Source organism: Cervus elaphus, chromosome 9, assembly GCF_910594005.1.
Source record: "Cervus elaphus chromosome 9, mCerEla1.1, whole genome shotgun sequence".
NCBI lineage: Eukaryota > Metazoa > Chordata > Mammalia > Artiodactyla > Cervidae > Cervus > Cervus elaphus.
The window spans coordinates 62,904,560-62,930,776 of record NC_057823.1 but is presented as its reverse complement, the minus strand read 5'-3'; the positions used below and the strand labels follow the sequence as shown (position 1 = coordinate 62,930,776).

Genomic DNA, 26,217 nt, shown 5'->3' with positions numbered 1-26,217 from the left:
CAGCAGTACTTCACTAGAATTTAATCCCCTGTTTTGTTTTCACTGGATCTATTGTTATGGTTGCCCTCTATTTATGGCATGTGATACTGATTCCCCATTTACACAAGTGATGTTCCCTTTGCATATAACCCTGAGTAAAACAGTGAGTAGACAGAAGCTGTCTTTTAGAAAATGCTTAATGGTCTTAATTTGTAGGTATCTCTTTAACAGTGAAACGTGTAAAATTTCATGGCTTGCAAAATGCTTTTACATACAGTTAGTTAAGTCAGGTAAACATTTTCTTAATTAAACACACACTTTCCACCATCTATACAGAGCTCAGTTAAAGTATGCCTTGTCTATGATTTAAGCTATAATTCTTGTTTTATGAGTTTTGGAGGAGCTTTGATACTGACATACATGTTTTTTGAGAGTTAAAAATCATGTCTGGATTAAGAGGTAGGTAAACAACTCTGCACAGCTCCCATCTCTCAGTAGTTATGTTCCTGAGCCCCACAGATCCCAACGTAAAATTCCTCTGTATTCAATACTTCAATTAATTTTAAATGGCAACCTGCTGCGAAGAAAATAGAACCAAGTGGCCAAGGGAGGGGCACGGACAGCATAAGGGAGGTACAGAGAGCAAAGTCACAGTGGGGATAGCAGAGTTTGACGGTGGTGAGGCCTCCCCTGCTCCCCCGGCACCCCCAGCCATACCTTCACATCCTCCACCTTCATGCGTGTGCCCTCCTTGCCCACGAAGATATCGTCAATGTCCACCAGGATGTAGCGGTCCAGAGGCAATGAGAGGCGCTTGCCCGTGAGGAAGGCCACGGCATCAACGAAGACGAGTTTGTGCAGCCAGAAGTTGAGGTTGTTGCCAAAGAGGACACGCTGGATGCCGTCGTGGAGGCCCAGGTCCTGGACCACCGTGGCGTGCAGCGCGGCGTGCAGCCCGGCATCCGCGCCCAGGTGCGGGATGGACTCAGACGAGCGCGTCTTGGCCAGCAGCACTGGCTCGTAAGTGGAGTGGTTCGACTGGAATACGGTCCAGTCCTCGCCAGGCAGCACGCCCTTCTCCACCTCGCTGGGCCGGGTCACGTAGAGCAGCGGGGACTTGGGGTTGATGCTGCAGTCCTTCAGGCCCAGGTTCGAGTGCAGGAACAGGGGGAAACCTTTGAGCTGCGCGCTCAGCAGGCTGTTCTCATTGGCCTGCAGCAGGGAGGGGAGGGGGGAGAAGGCATCAGATCCAGAGCCCCCCGGGACCATGGAATCTCAGGTGTGATACTGAGATGGGCAGAGAACAGTAATGTCAGCAGCGCCCACTCTCATTCCCGGAGGCCTCATCACACTCCTGAGCCTGTGTGAACGTAGCACGCCCCACTCTGCCCATCTCAGTACTACACCAGCTAACACACAGGACGGCTTCCCAAAGCCAGAAACCGGGCTCGTGTACTTCAATGTAAAGCGGCCCCGTAATCCTCCCAGCAGCCCCACGATGGAGGCATCTCCGTTATACAGACAAGGAGACCAGGCCCGGAAAGGCTAGGTAACCTGTCCAAAATCGCACACGGGAAAGCTAACAGTGGAGCGCATGGATTCTGCCACCAGTCTGCCTGACCTTGAGCAACTTATGTAACCTCCCCACGACTCAGTTTCCTCTGCTATAAAACATGGCCAAGAATGGCAGCAAGTCCCTCACGGCTGGTGTTGGAGGGTGAGCACTAAGCCTGGCAAAGTGATCAGAACAGGGCCGGTGGTATCACCATTGCTCCTTCAGTCCTCACATCAGCCTCTGTCACCCCACTTCACGGCCAAGGACACCGAGGCTCTGAGCGTGGGCATCACCATCGCTCCTTCAGTCCTCACATCAGCCTCTGTCACCCCACTTCACGGCCAAGGACACCGAGGCTCTGAGTGCGGTGCCATCCTGGGTCACACAGTGGTCAAGACGAGCCACACTGCACAGCCAGATGGCTGACCCCAGAGTCCACCTGCCTGACCACCAGACTCCCTGCCTGAGCTTTCCAACTTTTGCCACACTGTCTCTTCTTCAGGAGAAAGCCTGGGCGAATGCCCATGGAGAAGAGATCAGAGAGCAGGAGACTGCTGCAGGTGCAGGAGCAGACACCCCAGGGTGCTCCCAAGCCCTAGACACCCCCAGCGCTGCCAAGGCCACGCCCACAGGAGTCCAGCTCCCTTGCCTCTCTCCCCTCCCAGGGTCCGCCACTGCCAGCTCCCTGGGGACCTTCAGACAGTACCCACAGCACCCCCCTTCCTCTTCCCTAGACTCACAGCCCCTGACCCTTGTCCTTCACCCTCCCAGTCACCTTCCTCTGGTTGTAGTACAATCTTTCTTTGTCCCTGTGCCAGCTCCTTTGAATCTTCTTGGCCTGACAAACTCCTGCTCATCCTTCAAAACCCAATGCATCTGCCCTCTTCTGCCCCTGGGACCACATTATAGCCTCGGCGGCAGCACTTCTCACCTCAGCAGAGGCACTATCTGTTCAGAGTCTCCCTGCTAGTCTGTGCCCTCTCAAGGGCAGGGACGATGTCATTTCCACCCTGGATCCCTGGTGCCAGCACAGGCTTCACACCCAGTGGGAGAAAAGGCATACTTGATGAGTAAGTGAATTTTTAAAAAGAAGGAACAGACAGATCCCAAATACCTGGCACATGACAGCTGTTCATTACATGTTTCATTTGTTTATCCCACAATTATTCACTATTCCAGGCACTGTGTTAAGTAACAGGCATGTGGTGAGAAAAACAGACACTGCTCCTGCCCTTATGAACTATAAAGGCAAGCAGAGAAGAGAGAAATCAAAATAGCAGGAATGTACATAAAACTTTAATGTGGCACAACTACACAGAAGAGGTTCAGAGCTCTAGAAGAGTAGGTAACTGAGCATAGTCAGCTAGCTCAAGAGAGGCTTCTCTAGGAAATGGACTTCTGAACTAAGATTTAAAGAATGAGTAAGTGTCAACTCGGGCAGAGGTGGGAGCCAAGTTCAAAGAACAGCAAGTGCAAAGGTCCTGAGATTGGAGAAAGCACGGCACAGTCAAGGAACACGGAAAGGCCAGCAGAGTGATCAAGAGGGAGAAGAGGCAGAAAGGTCAGCTGGGGCCAGACCTGCAGGACCCTGGAGGCTGGAAGTGGCACTGGGAAGCCAACAGAGACTCCATCAAAGGGATCTGAACAGAGGGATGACAGGTTCCAATTTGCATTTTAAAAAGGTCCATCTGGCCACTGTGTGAAGAATGACTGGGGTGGGACAAAGCAAGAGTGGACAAAGGGCGCCAAATGAGGCTGGAGAGGGAGGCAGGGTGGCGCACTGGGCCGCCCTGGAGAGCTGGCCATGTGAGCGCTGTGCAAGGACACTTGCTGAGGGCTGAGCCTTGTGCCCAGGGCACCTTTTAGTAATAACCTCCATGCAAAGTGCTTTTCTGTAATTCCCGTGAAGGCTCTGGAGGGCCCTGGCCTCACAAACTGAGGTAAGGGGCCTGTGTTCCACTCTCCACACACCAGGAATACCTGCCAACTCCCCACCCTTGTGTTGAGAGTCCCAAATTGAGAGGCCCCTCCCCCAGCCCCAGGGTCCCCAGGACTATTAAGCCAGCACCAGGGACAAAGGCAGTGGGGGCCAGCGACATCTCAGGCCCTGTCCATCACCTGCTGTGGCTGGGGAGGCCACAGTGGACCATAGGCACTGGGGGATCCCATTTCAAAGCCCCGATCCTGGACTGACTGCCAGGAGCTGGCAGCTCAGGCAGCTGGCCAGCTGGGACACGGCGAGGAAGGGAGAAAGCCAAGTCACTGACTGTCCACCCCAGCCCGCAGTGAAAGCAACTGTCTGGGAAGGGAATGGAAAGTAAGCATAAGCATGGCAGAGACTGACCTCCCAATGTGGGCCTCTCCCTAAGGGAGGGGAATCCCTCCTGTTCTTCAGCACTGGGGACCCACACAGGAGACACCACGTCTTCCAGTGGGGTCATCAGGCAGAGGAAGGAAGAGCCCTGACCCGGGAGTGAGGAGGCCTAGTACAGACTGAGAGTAACTGGTTGCATGACCTTGGGAACCTCAGGGTGCTACTTCCCAAGGCGCTACTTCCCAGGGCCTCAGGTCTTACAGCCATTGGTTAGTTTACTCCTACAAGTGGGTTAGAAGAGCTGAGCAGGGTGGCTGAATCTTGGCTCAGACTTGCAAACTGTGTCAGTCTAGACAGCCATGTTGCTTTTGCAGCCTCAATTCCTCACCTGAAAACAAAGTACTCACTTCACAGGACCTATGAGAATTATATATGATAAGGCACTAGAGCATTCAGGTATGACCTAAATCAAAGCCCTTCTGATTATTCAGTGGAGCTGATGAATAGATTCAAGGGATTAGATCTGGTAGACAGAATGCCTGAAGAACTATGGACAGAGGTTTGCAACACTGTACAGGAGGTGGTGACCAAAACCATTCCTAAGAAAAAGAAATGCAAGAAGGCGAAGTGGTTGTCTGAGGAGGCCTTGCAAATAGCTGAGAAAAGAAGAGAAGAGAAAGGCAAAGAAGAAAGGGAAAGATATACTCAACTGCATGCAAAGTTCCAGAGAATAGCAAAGAGAGACAAGAAAGCCTTCGTAAGTGAACAATGCAAAGAAATAGAGGAAAACAACAAAAAGACTAGAGAGCTCAAGAAAATTGGAGATACCAAGGGAACATTTCATGCAAAGATGGGCACAATAAACGACAAAAACTGCAAGGACCTAACAGAAGCAGAAGAGATTAAGAAGAGGTGGCAAGCATACACAGAGGAACTGTACAAAAAGGGTCTTAATGACCCAAATAACCACGATAGTATGATCACTTACCTAGAGCCAGATATCCTGGACTGTGAAGTCAGGTGGGTCTTAGGAAATCTCACTATGAACAAAGCTAGTGGAGGTGACGGAATTCCAGCTGAGCTATCTCAAATCCTAAAAGATGATACTGTTAAAGTGCTGCACTCAATATGCCAGCAAATTTGGAAAACTCAACAGTGGCCACAAGACTGGAAAAGGTCAGTTTTCATTCCAATACCAAAGAAGGGCAATGCCAAAGAATGTTCAAATTACCACACAACTGCACATTTCACATGCTAGCAAGATTATGCTCAAAATTCTTCAAGCTAGACTTCAGCAGTGTGTGAACCAAGAATTTTCAGGTGTTCAAGCTGGATCCAAAAAAGACAGAGGAACCAGAGATCAAATTGCCAACATCCGCTGGATCTTAGAAAAAGCAAGGGAATAAAAAAAAAAAATCTACTTCTGTTTTATTGACTATGCTAAAGCCTTTGACTGTGTGGATCACAACAAACTGTGGAAAATTCTTAAAAAGCTGGGAATACCAGACCACCTTTCCTGCCTCCTGAGAAACCGGTAGGCAGGACAAGAATCAAGAGAAACGAACATGGAACAATGGACTGGCTCAAAACTGGGAAAGGAGTACGTCAAGATTGTATACTGTCACCCTGCTTATTTCACTTGTATGCAGAGTACATCCTGTGAAAAGCCGGCCTAGATGACTCAAAAGCTGGAATCAAGATTGCCAGGAGAAATATCAACAACCTCAGATATGCAAATGATACCAGTGTAACGGCAGAAAGCGAAGAGGAAGTAAAGAGCCTCTTGATGAAGGTGAACGAGGAAAGTTAAACAGCTGGCTTAAAACTCAGCATTCAAAAAACGAAGATCATGGCATCCATCCCATCTTCATGGTAAATAGATAGGGAAAAAGTGGAAACGGTGACAGACTTTATTTTCTTGGGCTCCAAAATCACTGGGGATGGGGACAGCAGCCACAAAATTAAAAGATGCTCCTTGTTATAAGGCTATGATAAACCTAGACATGGTATTCAAACGCACAGACATTACTCTGCCAACAAAGGTCCTTCTAGTCAAAGCTATGGTTTTTCCAGTAGTCATGTATGGATGTGAGTGTTGGATCATAAAGAAAGCTGAGCACTGAAGAATTCATGCTTTTAAACTGTGGTGCTGGAGAAGACTCTTGAGAGTCCTTTGGACAGCAAGAAAATCAAACCAGTCAATGTTAAAGGTAATCAACCCTGAATATTCACTGGAAGGACTGACGCTTAGATTGAAGCTCCAACACTTTGGCCACCTGATGGGAAGAGCTGACTCTTTGGAAAAGACTCTGATGCTGGGAAAGATTGAGGGCAGGAGGAGAAGGGGGTGACAGAGGATGAGATGATTGAATGGCGTCACCGATTCAATGAACAGGAGTTTGAGCAATCTCTGCGAGATGGTGAATGACAGGGAAGCCTGGCATGCTGCGTGCTACAGTCCATAGAGTCACAAAGAGTTGAACATGACTGAGCAACTGAACAACAAGGCCTGCAAGGCAATGAGCTGAGGGTGTGGCACAGAGTAAGTGTGCAAACAGGGCTTCCCAGGTGGCACTAGTGGTAAAGACTCCAGTTGCCAATGCAGGAGACAAAAGAGACGGGGGTTTGGTCCCTGGGTCTGGAAGGTCCGGGTTGAGCACATCCTGGCAGAGGCCTGACAAGGGCCACTAATGCTTTCTGTGCACACTTGTGTGTGTGTTATGTTACCTCAATTGTGTCTGACTCTTTGCGACCCCATGGACTGTAGCCCGCCAGGCTCCTCTGTCCATGGGGATTCTCCAGGTAAGAATACTGGAGTGGGTTGCCACGTGCTCCTCCTGGAGTCCCAACCCCCGACCTGCAGCACATGTTTCTTGCAGAAGAGCAGAAACATGCAGCCTGACCACCAGATGGCTCCTGTTAGAATGGAAAGTCACTGGCCCCTGATGAAAACCAAGGAGGGGTCTTGTCTTACACAGTAGGGTGGAAAGAGCACGGAGACCTGGCATGACCACCAAGGAGGACCCACAGGAGACGCAGCACACCCCTGCCCCTCCCTGGGCCAGTGTTCACCTTCTGTATAGCAAGGAACCAGGGACTGAGGGCATCTGTTGTACCCACTGCACCCAATGACCAGAGTCCACTGACTGGTCCCCAGAAACCAGGGGAACTCTGTGTACTGGGTGTGGCCTCTGGTGCAAATCCTACTAAATACGTGGTTTTCAATGCTCCTGGACTCATCCCAGTGTTGGGAATAAGTCTCTGGAACCAGACCACCTAGGTTCAAATCCTACACCTATGCTCATTAGAGGTGTGAGTGTAGGCACATTGCTTTGCTCCTCCTTGCCTCAGTTTCCTTCTCTCTCAAATCAAGATGACCCCCACCTGGTTTGGAGGATGGTTTATGAGTGTCAAATGTGTTAGTTCACATAAAGCGCATAGGATGTGTGTGGCTGTGCATGAGCACTCAATAACTGTCAGCCACTGGGACATTTCTCAGGCCTGGGGCTCTGAATCAAGCATAATGAAGTCCACGGCAGGAAAGGGAACAGAGTCCAGGAGCAAAGGGAAAGCAGAAAATGAAGCTGTCTGACGCGATGCCATTGCCCAGCCAGAAACCAGGCCAGCATTTCCCAGATGCTGAGATGTGAAATAAAGGGTTTTGTCATCAAGCCAGCTGGGGAACAAAGATCACCAGGTTGCTCCACTGCAGGACTTCTAAGAGCCTTCAATTTCTTGGTCCACAAAACCTTTTCTAGTGGCAGAGCATCCTGCTCCATTAGTGCATGAAAGAACACGCTGTGAGACATCCTCATCTAGACCACAGTCCCCCCAGTACGGAGCACAGCGCCAGGGCGCGGCTGGGCCACCAACACCTGGGGACGAACAAGTAGCCATCGGTGCACACGGGCTACTTCTGACCCATCTCCTGCTCCTCTCTCCACTCACGCCACACAAGGGCTGACCTTGGGACCTGTGTGTTTACTGTCTCCTCTGCTTGGAAGGCCCTTTGCACAGAGCCATGGGCTCCTCTCATGCCCTTCCATTCAGTTAATCAAAGACAATGTCTCTGGCCATTCTATCAAAACCAGCACCACTGCCCACACCCATCATCCACATGCCCTTTCCTGCTTCTTTTTTTTGTACTTATCACCACCTGCCACATGGTATGTTTATTTGCTCACTGTCTAGTCACCCACCCCACCCACTGCCCGGAAATGTCAGCAGCACAACCGCAGGGACTTTGCACAGTTCGTCACCACTGTGTCCCCAGTGCCCACCAAGGGACATAAACATGGTAGGCACTCCGTAAATATTTGCTGAATGCAGGAACAAACACCCCTGAGTACCCAGCTACAGTTCCAGTCACCCACTGTGCAGGTCAGAGTTCTCCGGCCAGAGCCTCTGGGTCCCCTATCCAGCTGTCCCCAACCTCCTCCCCAAGGACAGCTTCTCCATAACAATTTCAGCAAGGACCGTGGTCCCAGTGGTTGCTCCGGGTGCCCCACCAAGCCCAGAGCAGCTCACCTGTCCTCTGGGATTTCTTTCCCCTCCTTCTTCCAATGCTAAGTGGCTCTGGTTCAGGGGTGCATGAACTCCATCTACCCCTCCACAGCCAAGAGGAAAGGGTGCAGGACTCAGAGCCCCAACCATCTAAGTCTGGGCTCAGAGCCTGGCTCTCCTACTTACAGGCTGCACAGCCTCCTGTAACCTAACTTGACCTTCCTGAACCTTGGTTTGCCCATCTACAAAATAGGGACATACCCCCAACCTTGGGAGAACTGCCGTGACAGGTTCTGAATGACCCAGCAGAACACATGCTCTCCTCCCTTGCGCCCATCCCTAGGGCTGCCCTTGAGAACAGGCCTGCAGTGTGCAAGGCCTGTGCATGGCAGGCAATGCCCCTGTTGTGTGCTTCTAATAAAGCTAATACTTAAAAGGCACCTACCAGGCATAAGGCACCATGTGCCCCAAGCGCCTTACCTACACTCACCCGCTCACCCTTCACGACCAACAAGCTGGGAGGAGGTGCTGTCATTACACCCATTGTACAGGTGGGAAAGTCAGGAACTCAGCCACGAGTGTGGGATGAGAATCGAGCTCGGCTGGAGCTCCTCACTGCTCAGACCTGCTCCCCGCATACCTTAAAGAAGCCGATGATGCCCACGCCATAGGCCACGCAGTACTTGTCCAGCAGCTCCCGGTTCCAGGCATCCAGGTTGACGTACTTGAGGATGTTCTCATAGATGATGAGGGCGAAGCGGCCACGGCCCTTGTCGGTGAGTGTCGGCATGTCGCCCTTGCCTGGTGCAATCTCCGTGCGGTACTTGAAGCGGCTGGACTCCAGGATGGCCACCACCTCCTGGCCCAGCTGCGAGTAGAGGCTCTCCACGAACACCAGCACCAGCGGGTCCGTGCGGGAAGGGGTGGCCGCCTGGATAGGCTTGAGCGGCAGCAGGCGACTGGGGGCCACGGGAGGAGGGTCCCCACAGTCAGGCTCAGGGGCATCCGCCGAGGGCTCCAGGCCCCGCTTCCAGCCATAAAGGTAGTAGGCTGAGACAAAAACGCTGAACAGGCAGAAGGCGAACAGCAGGAAAAGGACGGCCTGCGGGGACACGTGCCGACACAACCTACGGAGGCGCGCCAGGGCGGGCATCCTGGCCCCCGAGACCTTGGCCAGCAGGGCCCTGGCCTGCCCGGGCCACCCCAAGGCCCCACGCAGGAGGAGATACCCGAGTTGTCCACCGGCCGAGAGAGTCACAGAGACTCAGCAAGTGTGGCCCGCAGCGGGCAGGGGAGAGGAGGATCCGGGCCCTGGCCCTTCCTCCCAGCCAGGGGCGCAGTCCACGGCTGGTTGCGCTCCTTCCTTCCTCTGCACCCCGTTATGTCACCATGGCAAACCCCCACGTGGTCCTGTGCACAGCAGAAGTGCCCCAGGGCGTCAGGGCCTCCTGGGGGGGCTGGGCAGCGGGCAGAAGGATGCTGGGCAGGCCTGGGGGGGCCGCATGCCACTCGCTCAGTGGGGCCCCCAGGGCCAAGGCTGTGGAGAGAGAAGGAGAGTCAGAAGGTGGAAAGCCAGAGTGTGGGCTCTGGGGCTCTACCGACTGTGGACCCACAGGACCTGATCTAGGCGGGCCCGAGTTCAACTACTGCCACTCGTCCTGGGTGCGTGCTTTGGGGCAAGCTTCTTCATCTCTCTGAGCCTCACTTTCTCCATGTGTTAACAACAGTACCTGCCTCACTGGAGGCTGAGAGGTTTCATCCCATAATGTATACATCATGCTGAGCAGTTACCTGCGTATGGTATCTACAGTGATAGATACTGTTTATCATGATTACCAGAGTCCAAGACTGCTCTGGTAAGACCAAGAAGACTCCAGAAGCAAAGTGGGACAATAAACATTCGCAAGGCCTGGCAGCTAGAGGTGGAATTCTAAATCACGACCCAACACCGCGTTCCCCCACTCCCTTACCCGCGTGCTTCCCACCCATTTCTCTCTCGGAATGTGCCCAGCAGCGCCATCTGACAGATTAAAGCCTAAGGCTCAGACTAGGATTCAGACCTAGGCTGTGAGGCATCAGCGGCTTGGCTGTGCTAGAAGGCCCTCTCAATCATCGGTGATCTCGCGTGTGACATCACCAGGCCTACTGCATCAGGTTGGGGCCGAGGGATAACTGATGAAACCTATTGGAGGAGCATGGCGTAAGCCACACGTAAGAAATGGCAGCTGTCGCTATCTGCCCCAAACACAACAGGCATCTCTCATCCTCAGGGCACAAGCCCACAGCAGCACACACCAGCCCAGCACAGCAGGCGACCAAACCCCCCTGCCTTGAGGATCCCAAGCTCGCCCAACATCCCCACCCAAACAGCACCCTGACCACGGCCCTCTACGTGGTTTCCCTTAAACGTGAGTGGAGGCAGCTGCTGAAAGCTGGCAGGAGAGCTCCCCTGCAGGATGGGAAATGGGGACAAGGACAGGAGGTGTGAGGGACTGGGCTGGCGCAGCCAGGAGGGGAATGTGAGTTTCAGACCCAGAGGCGGGGATGAAGATCCTCAAAATCGCTCCCAGCCCCCAGACTATACGGTCTGCTCAGCGTGGGTACAGTCTACCAGAGACCTACAGCTGTACTTCTAGGAACTCATCCTAGAGGTAGTAATTGCAGAAGTGTGCAAAGATTTCCCACAAGAAAACGAATCCCCGTGCTGTATAATAGCATAGAGTGTTGTTTATAATAGCAAATGCCCAACAATAGGGGACTGTCTTTAGCAATTATAATGCAAGCATGTGATGGAATCCCAGGCAGCCATTTACAATATGTTGAAGAAGGACATTTACTGACACAAAAATATAATTACCATATATATTATTAAAGTAGAAAACATTTTTATAAGACCATACGGTCTTACTTTTGTGAAAAATTTTATGCATAAGCCAGAAACTGGTACTAAATCCAAAAATCCAAACAAAAAACAGTAACAATTATCTCTGACTTTTCTTTTCCTTTGTTTCCTAGATTTCCTATAATAATCATTTGTTACTTTGTGAATATATGAAAGCAAATATTTTAAAGGATGTGCTCAGAAGCAAAGAGGCATGGGTATGAAATGAGGGCGTGTCTTGGACATTGGGTCCGCTCTCAGTCCTGCCTTAATGTGCTGTGTGGCCTCAGGCATGCTCTGCCCCGTTCTGGGCTTCTTGTCGGTCAGCAAGGGGCCTGGGCCAGATGATGTCTGGAGACTTTTCCACCTCTGATGTTCTACACTTCAGGCTCTTACACGATGTACTAGCACCACAGGGAACCCAAGGCAGCCAAGAAAACAGGCACCTAGGATGCAGGGAGAGTGAGAGTGGGAGGAGGGAGGGTATCTGAGAGAACTGAGGGGCACTTAATCCCCCTGGAGGAGGAAGGGGGAAGATCAAGGAAGGCTTCCTGAAGGAAGTGGTACCTGAACTGGCCGGAAAGCCAAGCAAGGGTTGACCCAGGGTAGGAAGACAGAGGGACACATACACAGCTATCCCTCTAAAGATAAGGGAGCAGGCAGAGCTTTCCAGGGAGTCCCTGCAATTCCAGCTGGGAGCTGGGCAAGACAGGACTGGCTTCCTGGGTGGGGCCAAAAGAGCTGGGTTGACTGGTCCAGCTTATTTCCAGGGTGCACCCAAGTCCCGTTCCCCTTCGATAAGGGCAGCCCTCTGCCCTACAGCCACAGCGAGCCCCACCCCTTGGCCCAGGGCCAGGACAGGAGCACAGTGGGTGGGGAGGCACCTGCCTACTCAGGCCATCTAACCCCACCTCCCCTGCTGGCCTGGGTGATCTGGTCACTGGCCTTCAGCCTGCTACATTAACAGCCTTTCAACATGTGTGCTAATGACTCACCAGCAGTCTCAGGCGTCTTGGGGTCACCGACCCTTGTGGGAATCAGACATTTTCCCATTAAAAAAAAAATGCACGTACGCTGTGAAATGTTGTAACAATTTCAGAGTCCAAACCCAATGCCTCCAACTCCCTAAAGCCCTAGGTCAATAGAGCCTAAGAGTTACATGGGCAGACTAGAGCTAGGCAGCTTCGTTCAAACCCAAGCCCTACCACCCAGTAATTGCATACTCTTGGGCAAGTTCTTCAAGTGCCCACAGTTTCCTAATCTGTAAAACCAGAAAACTTGACATACTTCCCAAAGTTGTGAAAATTAAATGAGTGGATACACAGGAAGTGTCATGCCTGGCACACAACCCTGAGGAAGGGCCAGCTGCTGTTCTCATGTACTCCTATTTAACGTACTCATAACGTGGGCAACACCTGAGCCCACAAAGCACTGTCAAGCTCCGGGCACTCTCTAAGTCTCTAACAGCCCTTGGAATCCCACATCCCCACTTTCAGAAGCCGTGCCTTGCTGGGGAACCGGATGGATGAGCAGAGGCCATATAGAAGCCAGAAGGCTAGAGAGAAGGCCATGCAAAGCTCAAGCCCAAGAGAGGGTAAAGGAAGAAAGAGTGACCAACTAGCCCTCGGCCCCAGAGAAAGCTGCGTATCCCGGCAAATCGCTGACCACCATCGAGCTGGCCACAGAGCCCTCCAGTACAGCCCTCACCGTAACCCCTCAAGGGTCTGGCACCAGCCATTCAAGGCCCTCCATACCTGCCTGGATTCCCGCACCCCTGTGGTTCAAGGGATGCCAAACAAAGGTTTCAAACCTCCGTGGAGCCACCCAGGCCTCAAGGACACCTAGGGGCTGAAGCCTCAACACTTCCCTCCCGCCCTGGGCCTGCCTGGGCCTTGCCGACATCACCAGCCATTTTCCTAAACTCCAGCCTCGCCCAACCAGTCACCAGTCTTGGTCATGCATCTAAGCCTTTGTTAATGAAGTTCCCATTGCTTGGAATGTCTTCCCCTACCCCTTGGGACACTTACTCATCCTTCAAGACCCCAGTTCCAATAGCATCATGTCTCTGAAGTCATCTCCACCCACCAACCCCTTTCCTGCCCCCACGTCCCATTCCTCCTCGGGTTCCTGCCCCATCCCTACTCTATAGCATAGAAGCTGAGAACCAGGACCCTCCAGCCAAAACAGGATGCAAAATTCTTTGACAGCATTTTTCTTTGAGACTAGCTATCAGCATCTTAAAATCAGGAGATTTCATATAAAAGTCAGAACTTCCAACTTCTTGGAGAAGGAAATGGCAACCCACTCCACTACTCTTGCCTGGAGAATCCCTTGGACAGAGGAGCCTGATGGGCTACAGTCCATGGGGTCGCAGAGTCAGACACGACTGAGCTATTGACACACACACACAATTGAGGAGATACTTGATGGCGAGAGGGTACACTTCATCTACTCTCCCATTTCCTGCAGGAAGCAGGATGGGGCAGGCAGCAGCTGGGAGGCAGGATGACTCGCCACCCACCCCCCCACCATCCCTTCTGGAAGTCTTGGGGCCTCAGTGCCTGCAACAGCTGGTCTCAGGCAAATAGAAGACTAAGTTGTTTACTAACAAAAAAAAAAAAAAGAACTTCCAACTTCTTGAAAAAGAGCACATTTGAGGGAACTTCCTGGCAGTTCAGTGATTAAGACTCTGCACAGTTTCAATCCCTGGTTGATACAGTGTGGTTCGGCAAAAAAAAAAAAAAAAAAAGTCCATTAAAAATAAACAACACGTTTTAGTGACACTAGGCCTGTGGAAATGGCAACCCACTCCAGTACTCTTGCCTGGGAAATCCCATGGACAGAGGAGCCTGACGGGCTACAGTCCATGGGGTCGCAAAGAGTTGGACACAACTGAATGGCTGAATACAGCACGGGGCATGCACACCCACTGGCTACCTTTGTAGCTTATACTTCAAGCTCCAGCTTCAGGTGGGTGAACACAGTCCCATAGCTGACCTCCCTCCATCATTTAGCTCTCTGATGGCCCAACAGGTAAAGAATCTACCTACAATGCAGGAGTCACAGGAGATGCAAGCTCAATCCCTGGGTCAGGAAGATCCCCTACAGAAGCAAATGGTAATCCACTCTAGTATTCTTGCCTGAAAATTCCATGGACAGAGAAGCCTGGTGGGCTACAGCCCATTGGGTCACAAAGAGAGCTCCTCTGGTGGCTCAGTGGTAAAGAATCCACCTGCCAGTGGAGGAGACACAGGTTCGATCCCTGATCTGGGAATATCCCACAGTCAGGGCAACTAAGCCTGTGGGCCACAACTGTTGAGCCTGTGCTCTAGAGCCAGGGAGCCACAACAATTGAGCCGACATGCCTCAATTACTGAAGCCTGCAAGCCCTAAAGCCCATACTCCACAACAAGATAAGCCACTACAATGAGAAGCCCTCATACCACAACTAGAGAGTAGCCCCTGATAACCACAACTAGAGAAAAATACACATAGCAACGAAGATCTAGCACAGCCAAAAATAAAATAATAAATAAAAAGTAAAAAGCAACAAAGGGTTGCAAAGAGTGGAACACAACTGAGCAATTAAGCACTTAAGTGCATGCACACACACACCAACCCCTGAGCACACCCGAGCATGGAGTCCAGGCGGAGCAGACTTGGAGTGTTTCTACACATGGCTCTGTACCCTGGAGCCTGCAGATGGGGGCAGGACCAGAACTTATGACCTGTGCCTGGCACTGTGCTAAGCACTTTTACATACTTTATCTCAGTTAATCCTTACAACTAATACTGTCATTCACCATTTACAGCTGCAGAAAATAAGGCTCAGAGATGTTAAGTCACTTAAACCATACAGCTAGTCAGTGGCAGAGATGAAATCTGAACCCAAACCCCATGAAATGGTAATGGCTCCAGAGCCTACAGGAGAATCTTGGCAGGGATTGGGGAGAGCATGAGGGGGCCTCAACTACCAAGCTCTCAACCAAGCCTCCACTGTGCTCTTTCAGCCCTAGGCCCAGCTTTCCCTGCCAAGGTGCTGGGGATAATGAATGAGATGCTCTGGTTGTCATGGAGATGCCATGGAAACGCTGCACTTTCGGGAAATACCACGGTAACTGTGGCCACTGCTCTGTTGAAAGTCACTCATGACCCCAACCCCCACTCCAAAATGCTCAGGTGCCCCCAGAATCCTCTCTAGGACCCAAAGAGAAAAAGAGGCAGCGGCTATAACGAACTTCTCAGAAACCATGCTGTCTAGAGAGGAGGACTGGGGAGGAGGTCGAGCTCCGCCCTGGATGGACAGGTGGGCTCTGGAGTGAGACCAAGCGCACCCAGCTCCCATGCACTTGCTGCCTACCATGTGCAACAGGTCTCCGGTAAAGAGCTGTATGCATCATGCTGTGTCATCCCAAACATCTGAGGGGCAGTGATACAGAAGCTGCTAGCATCCTTGTTAAAGGTCTTTGTGCAAATCTCTCCACCTCTCTGAGTCTCAGTTTCCCCAGCGTAAAATAGGGTTTATACTACTCATCTATCTTGCAGGGCTATTGCCAAGCCTAAGAGAGATGATCTGTGTAAAACTGTTCAGTGCCTGGCACAGGGTGATACAGGCTAAGAAGATGATTATTCACTTAATGGATTTGGAAACTGAGACTCAAGAAGGAGCTGGCCAAAGACCACATATCAAATTGATAGTGGATCCAGAAACAGGAAGAGAGGTCAGGTTTGGGCGCACACTGGAAGTCGGGAACAAGCAGATGATCCATACCTGTTTCCTCATTCTGTTCCTACCGAGCCCTGCCAGGTACCAGGCAGGGCACTGGGCACGGAAGGTGCAGGCCTTCGGGCTCCAAGGTCCTAGGTCTCTGGCATGCTGCTGCTGCGGGCTGAATGGAGGCCGGTACTCAGAGTCCCGAAAGCTCGCCCAGCCCAGACTTTACTTCCTGCCTGGGTCACTCCTGGCCATGCCCCCTACTTTCTTCACACTCACAGGCACCTGAATGGACAAGCAAACTTACATGGTGCTGAGATGTTCAAATGGGTCAATATAGGCCTCCGGGCCACAAGCACAAGGATGGGGTGGGGAGTTGAGAAGAAGTGCAGGGAGAGCCCCACAAACAGGCTCAGAAGTATGTGGACGGGCACTCAGCCTCAGGGAGGAGGAGCAGCGGCCGGCTGGGCACTGGGAGCCCTACATGCAATCCCAGGGCCGTTCCCCACAGCTGACTCGGCCCCTCCCAGCCTGTCACACCCCCAGCACAGTCACACCACACCCACTACCCAGCCACACCCCACAGCCACCCTGCTCCACCAGCTACCCAGCCCCAGTCTGCCCCACCCACCACATGTACAGCAAAGAAAATCCTTCACATTTGCTTCCCAGCTGTGCGGGAGTTTCTCTGGCACAATCACACCCTTGGGAGGCCGAGACCAGAAGCAAATCCCTTTCCTCTGCTGGAATCTGCCGCACGCCCCAGCCCCCACAGCCCCACAGCACCGCCTGGCTGGGGGCCAAAGGGCTGCCTATCAGTCACCCTGGAGTCCACGGCTGCCCCCAAGGAACGGTCGGCAGTCTGGCTGAAGGGTCTCAGGATTGCAGAGTGTATGGTCCACCGTGTGGTGAGCACACAGGGACACCGAGGCCCAGAGAGATGAAAGGACCATCTAGGGTTGCACTACCAGGTCTGCCCCACCCCCACCTGCCTTGGCTCATTTTCTTATCCACAAAAAAAGCCTACACATCCTCCCTCCAAGGCCAGCCTCAGCTGAGTTGACTCCACCAGCTCTGAATTTCAGAAGTCCTGCCCTGTACCCCACCACGCAGGGCCAGATTGATGTGCCAGAGATGTCAGCTGCAATCGAGACTAGCACACTGGGCCCCAACTTCACCAAAAGCTTTCCAAGGCAGAAGTGATCACCCACCCATGGTAGGTACTTAAGAGTGAAGTGCCCCTGCCAATGACCTTTCCCTTTTTCAATCTGCTACAAGGAATTGCCAAGCTAAATGTATTAAAGCATGAACTCCCATATATCAGACATGATATGCCTGTACTACATGCTATTATTTACCCTTAACCACACCACCATGAACAACATTCCCTTCATTTAACAGATGAGGAAACCGAGGCCCAGAGCGGGTCTGGGGCTTGCTAACAAGTGGTAACTGGGACTCTCCCCAGCCCACCCATCCTTCAGCAGCACACGCCCTCCAAGTCCGAGGACAGCTGACACAGGCCAGCGCCTGCACACCCCATCCTCTGTTCCCTTCAAATGCTGCACTTTCTGTTTTTGTTTTCAAGCATCTTACATGTGTTTTAACATCAAAAGCAGCCTCTCACGATCCTGCCTGCAAGCAGACCCACAAATCACGCATCAATCAACAAGCAAACAAACCATAAAGCACTGGCTCACTCCCCAGCTCCCAACCTGGGATCTGTTCTGGGTTCCCCGGAGGGGAATGCCCAACAAAAATCTCAAGAACCGAGACCCCCTACTTGTTAAGAATTTGTCTTTCTTCCAGCAAGGCCTGAGTTGAGAGTGTACCTTTGCACCAGCTCTGAATAAAGGGTTTACTGAGCAAACAAACAAGACAGTGGGGGTGGAAAAGTGGGGAATGAGAGGGGTCAGGACCAGATACCCTTTGGCCCCACTGAAGCTCTCAGGCAAACCAAGGTGGGCAGGCTCTTGGTTAAGCAGCAAGCTCTTCATTAGCCCACAGAGCTCCTCAAAATAGGGCTCTCTCCACCCAACGCCCAAATCCATCTATGCAGTCAAATCCATTCCCAGCTATTTCTCTTAGGCTTGGATCACTGGCACTTGGCGGGGGGGGGGGGGGGGGGGGGGCGGTGGAGAACAGTAAGATATTTCTTTGCAAATATCCTAACCTCCCTCGCTGATGGCAGCCGGCACTGACTGAACTCCTGGTACCTTGCCAGCCAGACGCTGGCTTCCCCTGATTCATCACACCCAATCCTCACACCCTGAGAAGTGGTGTCACTGATACGTGCACTTCACAAAGGGGAAATCTATGCTCGGAGAGATGAAGCAACTGACTCAAGGTCACACAGCTGGGCAAGGGCAGAGCTAGGACTACCCCAAGCCAGCCCACTTGGAGCCCCAGCCTCTTTGCAGCTGCCCCGCACTCTACACCATTCCTAAACTAGGTCTGCAGCCCAGAACCTACCCAGGAACAGGCTCCCTGCAGGTAACCATCCCCAGCTGCCTCAATGCAGGCTGATCGGCATCCCTAGCAACAGGAAAGCCTTCCTTCATGGACAGATGAGGCACCACAGGCCCCCAGAGAGGCAGGACCTCAGCCTGAGGTTCCTGACCATCCCCTGCCCCATCCCAGACAGGCAGAGACCCCACAACATGAGACGGGAGGCTGCCTCCATGCCCCAGGCAAAGGCCTCATGTTGAGGAAGGGGAGAGCTGGGTGGTGAGGGTCAGTAGCAGGAGATCTGAGTTAACAAGGCCAACTCGAAGGACCATGGGGACCAGCATGCCTCACAGGTCTGCTACACACCAGACACTACGGCAAGCACTGCCCAGCCATGATCTCAGTTATTCGTCATTTTCTTTCAAGGAAGTACACACAAGTTTACCATTATTCATTCCTATCTACCAGCCCTGCACGGGAGCTGGGAAACACTGGCCAACCCCAGCCCCTGCCCCGCCCCTTGCCCATCCCAGGTTGCCACATGACCGCTGGACAGATCCTGAGAAACATGTGTACTCGGGATGGGGTGGGGGCCTCCAACTCCTGGAGGCGAAAGCAAACTCCACATGGGCCTGGAGTACCATCAGCATCCCAGTGTGTCCAACGGCTCCCTCTGGGCAATACCTTCCCTTCTCTGAGTCTGTTCCTCAACTGGACAACAAGGAGTATGGATTAGATCAGAAGTTTGTGACCTCTGGGTATTACAGCACCCTTTGAGAATCTCATGAAGGCTGTCAGCAGACTCTCCCTAGACGGATGCCACATTCCATACAAACTCACGGAGACTGTGAATGACCCCCTCCCCAAAAGTCAAGTTAAGAACATGGAGGGACTTCCCTGGTGGTCCAGTGGCTAAGACTCCGTGCTCCCAATGCTGGGGGCCCGGGTTCGAACCCTGGTCAGGGAACTAGATCCCACATGCCCCAACTGAGATCTGGCAGAGCCAAAATAAAGAATGAACATAGAAAGTCTGCAGCAGCCTTTTTGACTTTGACGAGCCATATCCTCACCATCTAGACAGGACTGACGCCACGAAGGTATAACATCGGAGCACCCTGAGACCTCACCAGCCCAGCTCCCCTGTGGCCTATGGTACATCTTTAACTCCCAGACCTGCTGGCCTCAGGTGGATTTGTGGACTTGCTGAGCTGTCAGGAGAAGCTCAGAGAGAAGCTGAGCCCTTCCTTTCCACCCCTCAGCCACAGTCTCCTTCTCCTCAGTCAGGAGTCTGCCAGGTAGGCCCTGGGCTATCTCCCTGGGGCAGTCCTGGTGGTGGAGGTCCTTGAGGTACCTGCTTCTGGTCCTGCATGCAGACAGGTCCCCCAGGGCCAGGCTTGGGGGCCACTCCTGCACCCCTGGCCCCATCCTGCGTGAGTATGAACATGAACACACTGTGGGCACACACTCGTCAGACAGACCTGGGAGGACTAGATAAGAGGGAGGGAACACAGGGCCGTGGTCAGATGGGGCAGGGAGGCCGGGGAGAAAAATGACAGGACCCACCAGAGCTCCAGGCAGTAGCCGCTCAGCTCCGCTCTGCTCCATGTCGCCGTGTCCTCGTAACGGCTCCCTGCTCCTCACTTAACACAGCCGCGCCTAATCCCAGAGCCAGGACAAATGGCACTACTGTCAGCCCAGTCCCCTCCCTGGGAGGGAGGGAGGGGGTGGCCTGGGGGCACCCCGCGCCACCAACCACATTCCCGGAAGCCTCCAGGCCTCCCCCATACCACGTCCCTTGCCAGAGGCCACCAATCCCTACCCACCTGAACCTCAGGAAGAGGATGTCTCGTCCGACTCTGTCCCACGCCTGGGGACCCCACAGCGGGCAGGGACCCCTCGCCCTCACCCCCGCCCTGAGAGAGGCAGCTTCCATGGAAGAGGAGAAAGCAGGTCCCTGACCCTATGCCGATGGCCCTCGTGTTCCTCTCAAGGGTGGCAGCCCAGAGTGGATGAGCCTTTGCTGTCAGCAAGGATAACTGGGCTCTGACTGCAGCTCTGCTTGACTTCCCGTGTGATCAAAGCAGGGCCCGTCCCCCAAACCAGATCTCAGTTTCCCCACTTGTCCTGAGACGAAGAGGAAGCAGGACTGATAGCCCCTACAGGGCCAGCAGGTGGTCAAAGTGCCTCGTTTTGGCCCCCACCCCAGCTGCCAGGCCCTTGTCACTTCCCCCACCAACTCCAAAAGAGGAGAAAGAAGGGTAACTGCCAGAGCACAGAGGTTCTAGAGCGGAAAAGGGCCTTAAGAAAGCCCAGAGAGGAGAGGCAATTGGGCCATGGTCACATAGGCAGCTGGACAAGGACCAGGCTAGCCTGGGTTTGCTCTTCAGCAGCAAAGATTTAAGAGTGTCCACCTGCAGACGTATCTGCCTTTTTTAGAGGATGCCAAGGAGAGAACAAGACAACCTGCTCAGTAGCAGAATTTCAGGCCCCAAGAGTAGCAGTTGGGCAGGGGGGCATTGATGGCATGTTTGAATGTACAGCGTCGGGGGATGGACACTGCTGACTGTCCAAGGCCACTCAGATCACACCACGAGGGTGGCCCAGGCTCCTGCCAGCCTGCAGTGATCCCAGAAACTCCTGCAGGGATCAGCAGCCTTGGCCACCTCGTGACAAGTCACCAGTGGCCCAGCGGTGGTGATGGGGAGACTGGTCTGAAGGCACGAAAGTCTGGGGGATGCTGAGAAGGCTCCAGGCCCCATGGCCAGAGTGGAGGGAAGCCAGGAGCTCTGGGGTCAACAAGGAGCAAAGGAAAGCCTGAGGCACTTGGAGCCCCAGAAGCCCCCTAATCTCCTGGAGGCCTGGTGGGTACCAGCCAGCCTGCTGATACCAGGGAGGCTTCATCAGGGCCTGCATGAAAGCGCCCTCGTCCCTCCAGACTCGCTGGGGCTTGTCACCACGACAGGAGCCTGCTGCCAACATACCTCCCTCCAGGGTGAGGGCTCGGGTGCTCACACGGAGGCGCCGCTGGCAGGGGAAGGGGCAGCAGGTGGGGGGAGGGGGCCTTGCTCTCTCTGGATCACAGCCAGCTAGAGAGCAGAGACAGAGTAAACAGCACCGGGCAGGTGACTACTTATCCAAGGCCCCTTTTAAAGAGGCCAGGGGGCCTGGGTGAGGCTCTACAAGGCACCCTGCAAGTGTCCGCACACCCCTACGGCTCGGGGACCGATTCCTGGGGTCGGGAGACTGATTCTTCTAATCCTCCACTGAGCCAGGATGAGGCATCCAGGCAGCAGGCACAAACACGAAGCAGACGCCCGCTCTCGGGGGCTGGCGGGCACCTGCCCGGCACCAGGAGTCTCACTGCGGCACCTGAGTGCTCCTCTCAGTCTGCCTCTACGTGCCTCCCAGCCTCCCACTAACCTGCCAGTGAGCCCAGCCAAGCGCTCCCTCCTTGCTGTGTTCACCAGTAAAATGGAACGGTGCCAGATGACTCCAAGGGCCAACCTAACTCCAAGCTGGGCAATTCTGCAGGGAGTGTAACCGACCTCCACGCTCAGCCCCAGAAATAGGCACAGTGGTATTCCCGCCATCCAGAAGCCCTTTAGGCACCATGCTCCGGGCAGAAAACATGGTGTAACGCCTCTATGTAACCGTGTGCTCTGCCCTTTCCTAAATGCTTGGCCTCTGCTTCATCAAGCCCTCATTTCACAAATGTGGAAAATGAGGCTCATGGGAGTAAAGCAACTGGCTCAAGCTTCCAGTTGGGAAGTGCTGAGCTGAGATTCGAACCAGGGCCTGGCTATAATCCTACATTCCACGGGATTCGCCACAGATAACCCAGAACTCACTACGGCTCAGAAGATGCCACCGGGTCTTTGCACCTCCCACGTTTTTGAGGGTGCAATGCTGAGGCTAATGCAAAAGGCGGGCTGCCAGAGGTGGCGGGAGCAGAGGCAGGCATGGGAAGCCTGTGTGGGTGCGGAGCATCTGCAGACTGACCAGCCTCCGGCCCGGCCAGCTGTCCACTGCTGTGGCCACAAAGTCCTCGTCACCACCAGCACACCACCGCCACCACTGTGCCATTTTTAAACCATCACACAGATGCAAAGCTTTTTCACAGATGCTGCTTTGGCATCACATGACAAGCTTCTAAGATCATGGCAGGGATTTCTTCCTTCTTTCCGCTATGAGGAAAGTGGGGTTCCTGGAGGAAGAGTGACTTCCCAAGAAGTACACAGTGAGGCAACGTTTGGTAGTGAACTTGGAGCCCACACCCTCTGCCTCAGGTCTGGAGCTTTGTCTACTCCTCCATGCCCTTGACTTTTCAGTTCAACCAGCACTGATGGGCCTATGTAACAAAGACCTTTTTTTTTTTGGACCATGCTGCATGGCTTCTGAGATCTCAGTTTCCTGATGAGGGACTGAACTTGGGCCACGGCAGTGAAAGCACTAACTCCTAACCACTAGACCAAGGAGCTCCCACTAATAACTGTTTCTGAGAGCTGTGCAGGTATTCAGTTCAGTTCAGTCACTCAGTCGTGTCCGACTATCCATGACCCCGTGGACTGCAGCACACCAGGCCTCCCTGTCCATCACCAATTCCTGGAGTTTACTCAAACTCATGTCCATTGAGTCGGTGTTACACCCTCACTTCATGTTATTATCTCATTTAACCATCAAGACAGCTTCACAAACTAAGTACTGCCACTGTTCTCATTTCACAGACAGAGACACTGCGGTTCAGAAACATGGAGAATCTTCCTCAGTTCACCATTTTAGAAAGGGGCAGAGAGGAGATTAAACCGGAGGTCAGTCCAGTTCTGAGGCCTGCACTTGGAATCTCTGTGCTCACTCTGGGACCAGAGGGGAAAAGAGAGCAGACACACTCAAACAGCATGTGTGCCCGCAGGTTATGGTGAGATTAGGATAACAGGAAGTCAGACAAAGCTCTCGGAGAGCCCAGAAGATGCAGGCTGTTACAAATGTCCAGGCAGGAGGCCAGAAGTCTGAGCAAGGGACATGGGAACAGAGGGAGGTGACAGATGGGAGGCAAGCGGCCTTGTGAGACCTTGGTCAAGTGCCTTGCTTTCTCTGGATCTCAATTTACCCAGCTGTTAAGAAAAGTCCCTGGAATATCTCCAGAGCCCTCTCCACCTCGAAAAACTCTTGGACCCTGGGAAAACAAGCAATGCCTGGTGACAGCCTGGCTGCCAGCCACGGGGGAATCTGAAATGTCCTTGGCTGTCCTGGCACGATTCAACTGCTGGGTAGCAGGCTTGCGAGAGCACAGGGCTCGGTCGGCATGCCTGGGCACCACTGAAGTGTGGGTCCTAAGGGCGACACATCCCGCCCATTGTCAACCCCCCCATGGCTCCACTGGAGCAAGCACCCAGGCTGGACCCGGACCAGGAACCAAGGTCACACCCAAGTGCCCAGTGGAATGTCACTCCAGGCTTGCCCTGCCCTGATCCTGTCCAGACAACCTGAGGACACTCAACGTCGCCCACCCCTCAAAGCCCCACACTCACATTCCCTAACGTCAGCCACTGGGATGTAGAGACAAGGGGTTCTGTAGGAGATCTTAGGGAAAATGACCATCTCCATTCCCACGGGACGTGTGTAAGGCAGAAGCTGCTCACGACAAGTCAAGTGAAGACCACCAGTTAAAGGAAGGGCGGGAAAGTCCACCAGGATGGCCCTCAGTTCTCACTCCTGCAGGTGGACGGGGTTCAGCCAAACCCACAGCTGCCTCCTCAGACCACATGTGTCCCAGTCTCCTACTCTACAGCCTGCCACGGCTCCCGCCACCTACAGGGCAAAACCCCTTAACCTGACCCACTGAACAGTCACTGCTACCAACCTCTGTTCACTGGCTGTGGTGTGTGCCAAAGCCTTGGCTATGTGCATTTTCTCGTTTAACCCTCACAGAAACTCTCTGCAGGATGCAGGTACCGTGGTTAGCCCATTTTCACAGATGAGAAAACGGAGGCTCAGAGAGGTTATGCCAGTGGCTCAGAGTCTCACAGCCAGGTGGCAGAATAAGGACTCGCATCCACACTGGACTCTAGGCCAGGTTCTTACCCTCCGTGCATTCGGCCCCTTCAAGGGCCCCCTGCCACCCTCAGAGCCCTGGGCCCAGCTTAACACTTCCATATGCCGGAGGGGGAACCAAGGCACAGAGAGAAACCTCTGTTGGTAACCGAGCCAGGGAAAGGCCTGAGGCCTGCCCCCACGCCACCCACCCCAGGAAGAACCCCCACCCAAGGAAGCACACCAGGCAGAAAGGCCAGGACCACCGCCAAGACAATGAGTCCTCAGAATCTGCCTGTTTCCTCTGTCCAGAAGGAAGGGGGAGAAAGGAGCAGGTTTACAAAGAAAGAAAAAGAACATGAGAGGCCCAGGAAATGCTGTTCTTACAGACAGGTTCTCAAGAGTCTGGGAGTCCTCCAGGGCACCCCCACACCCCTCCAACAACAGGAACGCCCAGGACCAACCTCTACCCATGTGTCTCCCCTCGCCTAGATATGCCCCTAACTAGGACATCTGATCTGAAATCTCCATTTCTCTCCCTAAACCTACCATCCTGCAGCCTTCCCTGTCTCCATAAATGTCCTTCCAGTCCCTGAGACCAGAAACCTTGCTGCTGACACTTTCTTCCTCCCACATCCCACATCTGATCCATCAGCACATCGTCCTGAGAAACCCATTCGGAGTCCGACCCCTTGCCACGCCAAGCTGTACTGCCACCTGCGTGACCGCCACACCTCCCTCCCTCCCTCCCGGCCCTGCCACGTCCTGCTTCCACCCTCCTGACTTCTCCCTGCCGGCAAACGAGAGTCAGCCCTCAGCCTCAGCCCCTCAGCAGCTCCCCCTTAACTCAGACTAAACAGCAAAGTCCTCCAGACAGCCCAAGAGGCCCTAAGCGGTCCTCCCCACCCCTGCTCTGGCCGCCTCTCCTCCTAGGACCGCTCTTATTCTACTCCTCCCCACACCAGTCTTCTGCTCCTCAAGCACATCCCAAACACTCTTGCCGCGAAGCCTTGTGCTGCCATGCCCTCCACCTGGAATGCTCTTTCCCACACACCCTGTGGCTCCCTAGCTCCCTCCTGGAATCTCTCTCATCCCCTCACCAGGGATTTTCCATGACCCCCACCCCTAACACAGCAGAGCCACTCACTCAACACAGCTTTGTTTTTGCGGCAGGCACTCTGGCCACCTGACAAATAGCCACTGTTCATCAGTTTGTTGACTCTCTCTCACCACTAGAATGTCACCCCCCAGTCCAAAATAGGGACCCGGTCTGTTTTGTTCACTGCTGAGTCCCAGTGCCCAGAAAAGTGCCCAGAACAAAGTAGATGCTCAATAAAAATGTGCTGGCAGAAGGACTATGGCTGCCCTCATCTGAGCATCTGTTGGTTTCTTCAGCCCCCAGGAGACCAGGATAGCCTGGAGGCTGAAGTGAGACTCTACCTATACCAGCTGGAGTCTTCTTGACAGTTGTCACATGAACAGCCCTGGTACAAGTAACTGCTTGGACCTTAGCAGGACTTACACTGATCCCTATCTGATGCCTGTGCCCACTCTTCTGGCTACTTCTGGGCCTGACAGCTGGGCCCACGGGGCAGCTCCCATCCCAGCAGGAATACGGACTGGGCTGCAGCTGGGCTCCCTCCACCAGCCCACCAGTGCTGCCGGGGTCTGGCATCTGACAAAGGCTGCCCCATGCCCTCAGCGAGGGGAGGCGGAGGAGGGAGGCCGAGTGCCACGCCTGCCCTTTTCCTGTTGTCAGCAGGAGGACTGTCAGAAGGAAGCTTTGTTCTCAG

The 26,217-nt window shown here is 53.5% G+C and overlaps 1 protein-coding gene and 1 non-coding gene across 5 annotated transcripts in view; one reads left to right on the top strand and one right to left on the bottom strand.

Annotated features, from left to right (window-relative positions):
* Positions 1-26,217, bottom strand: part of NDST1 (N-deacetylase and N-sulfotransferase 1) — an 88,739-nt gene that overhangs the window by 49,080 nt on the left and 13,442 nt on the right. For 3 of the 4 annotated variants that reach the window (XM_043913293.1, XM_043913294.1, XM_043913296.1), the window contains 2 exons: positions 8,992-9,888; positions 697-1,191 (listed from right to left, as the gene is read on the bottom strand). In XM_043913293.1, the coding sequence (XP_043769228.1) occupies positions 697-1,191; positions 8,992-9,504 (1,008 nt within the window). In that variant the 5' untranslated portion in view covers positions 9,505-9,888. Of the gene's footprint in view, positions 1-696; positions 1,192-8,991; positions 9,889-16,003; positions 16,239-26,217 lie in introns of those variants that run through there. The other variant, XM_043913295.1, reaches the window with a different exon arrangement.
* TRNAG-CCC lies at positions 19,289-19,361 on the top strand. The gene has a single exon. It is a non-coding gene; the product is annotated as a tRNA-Gly (tRNA).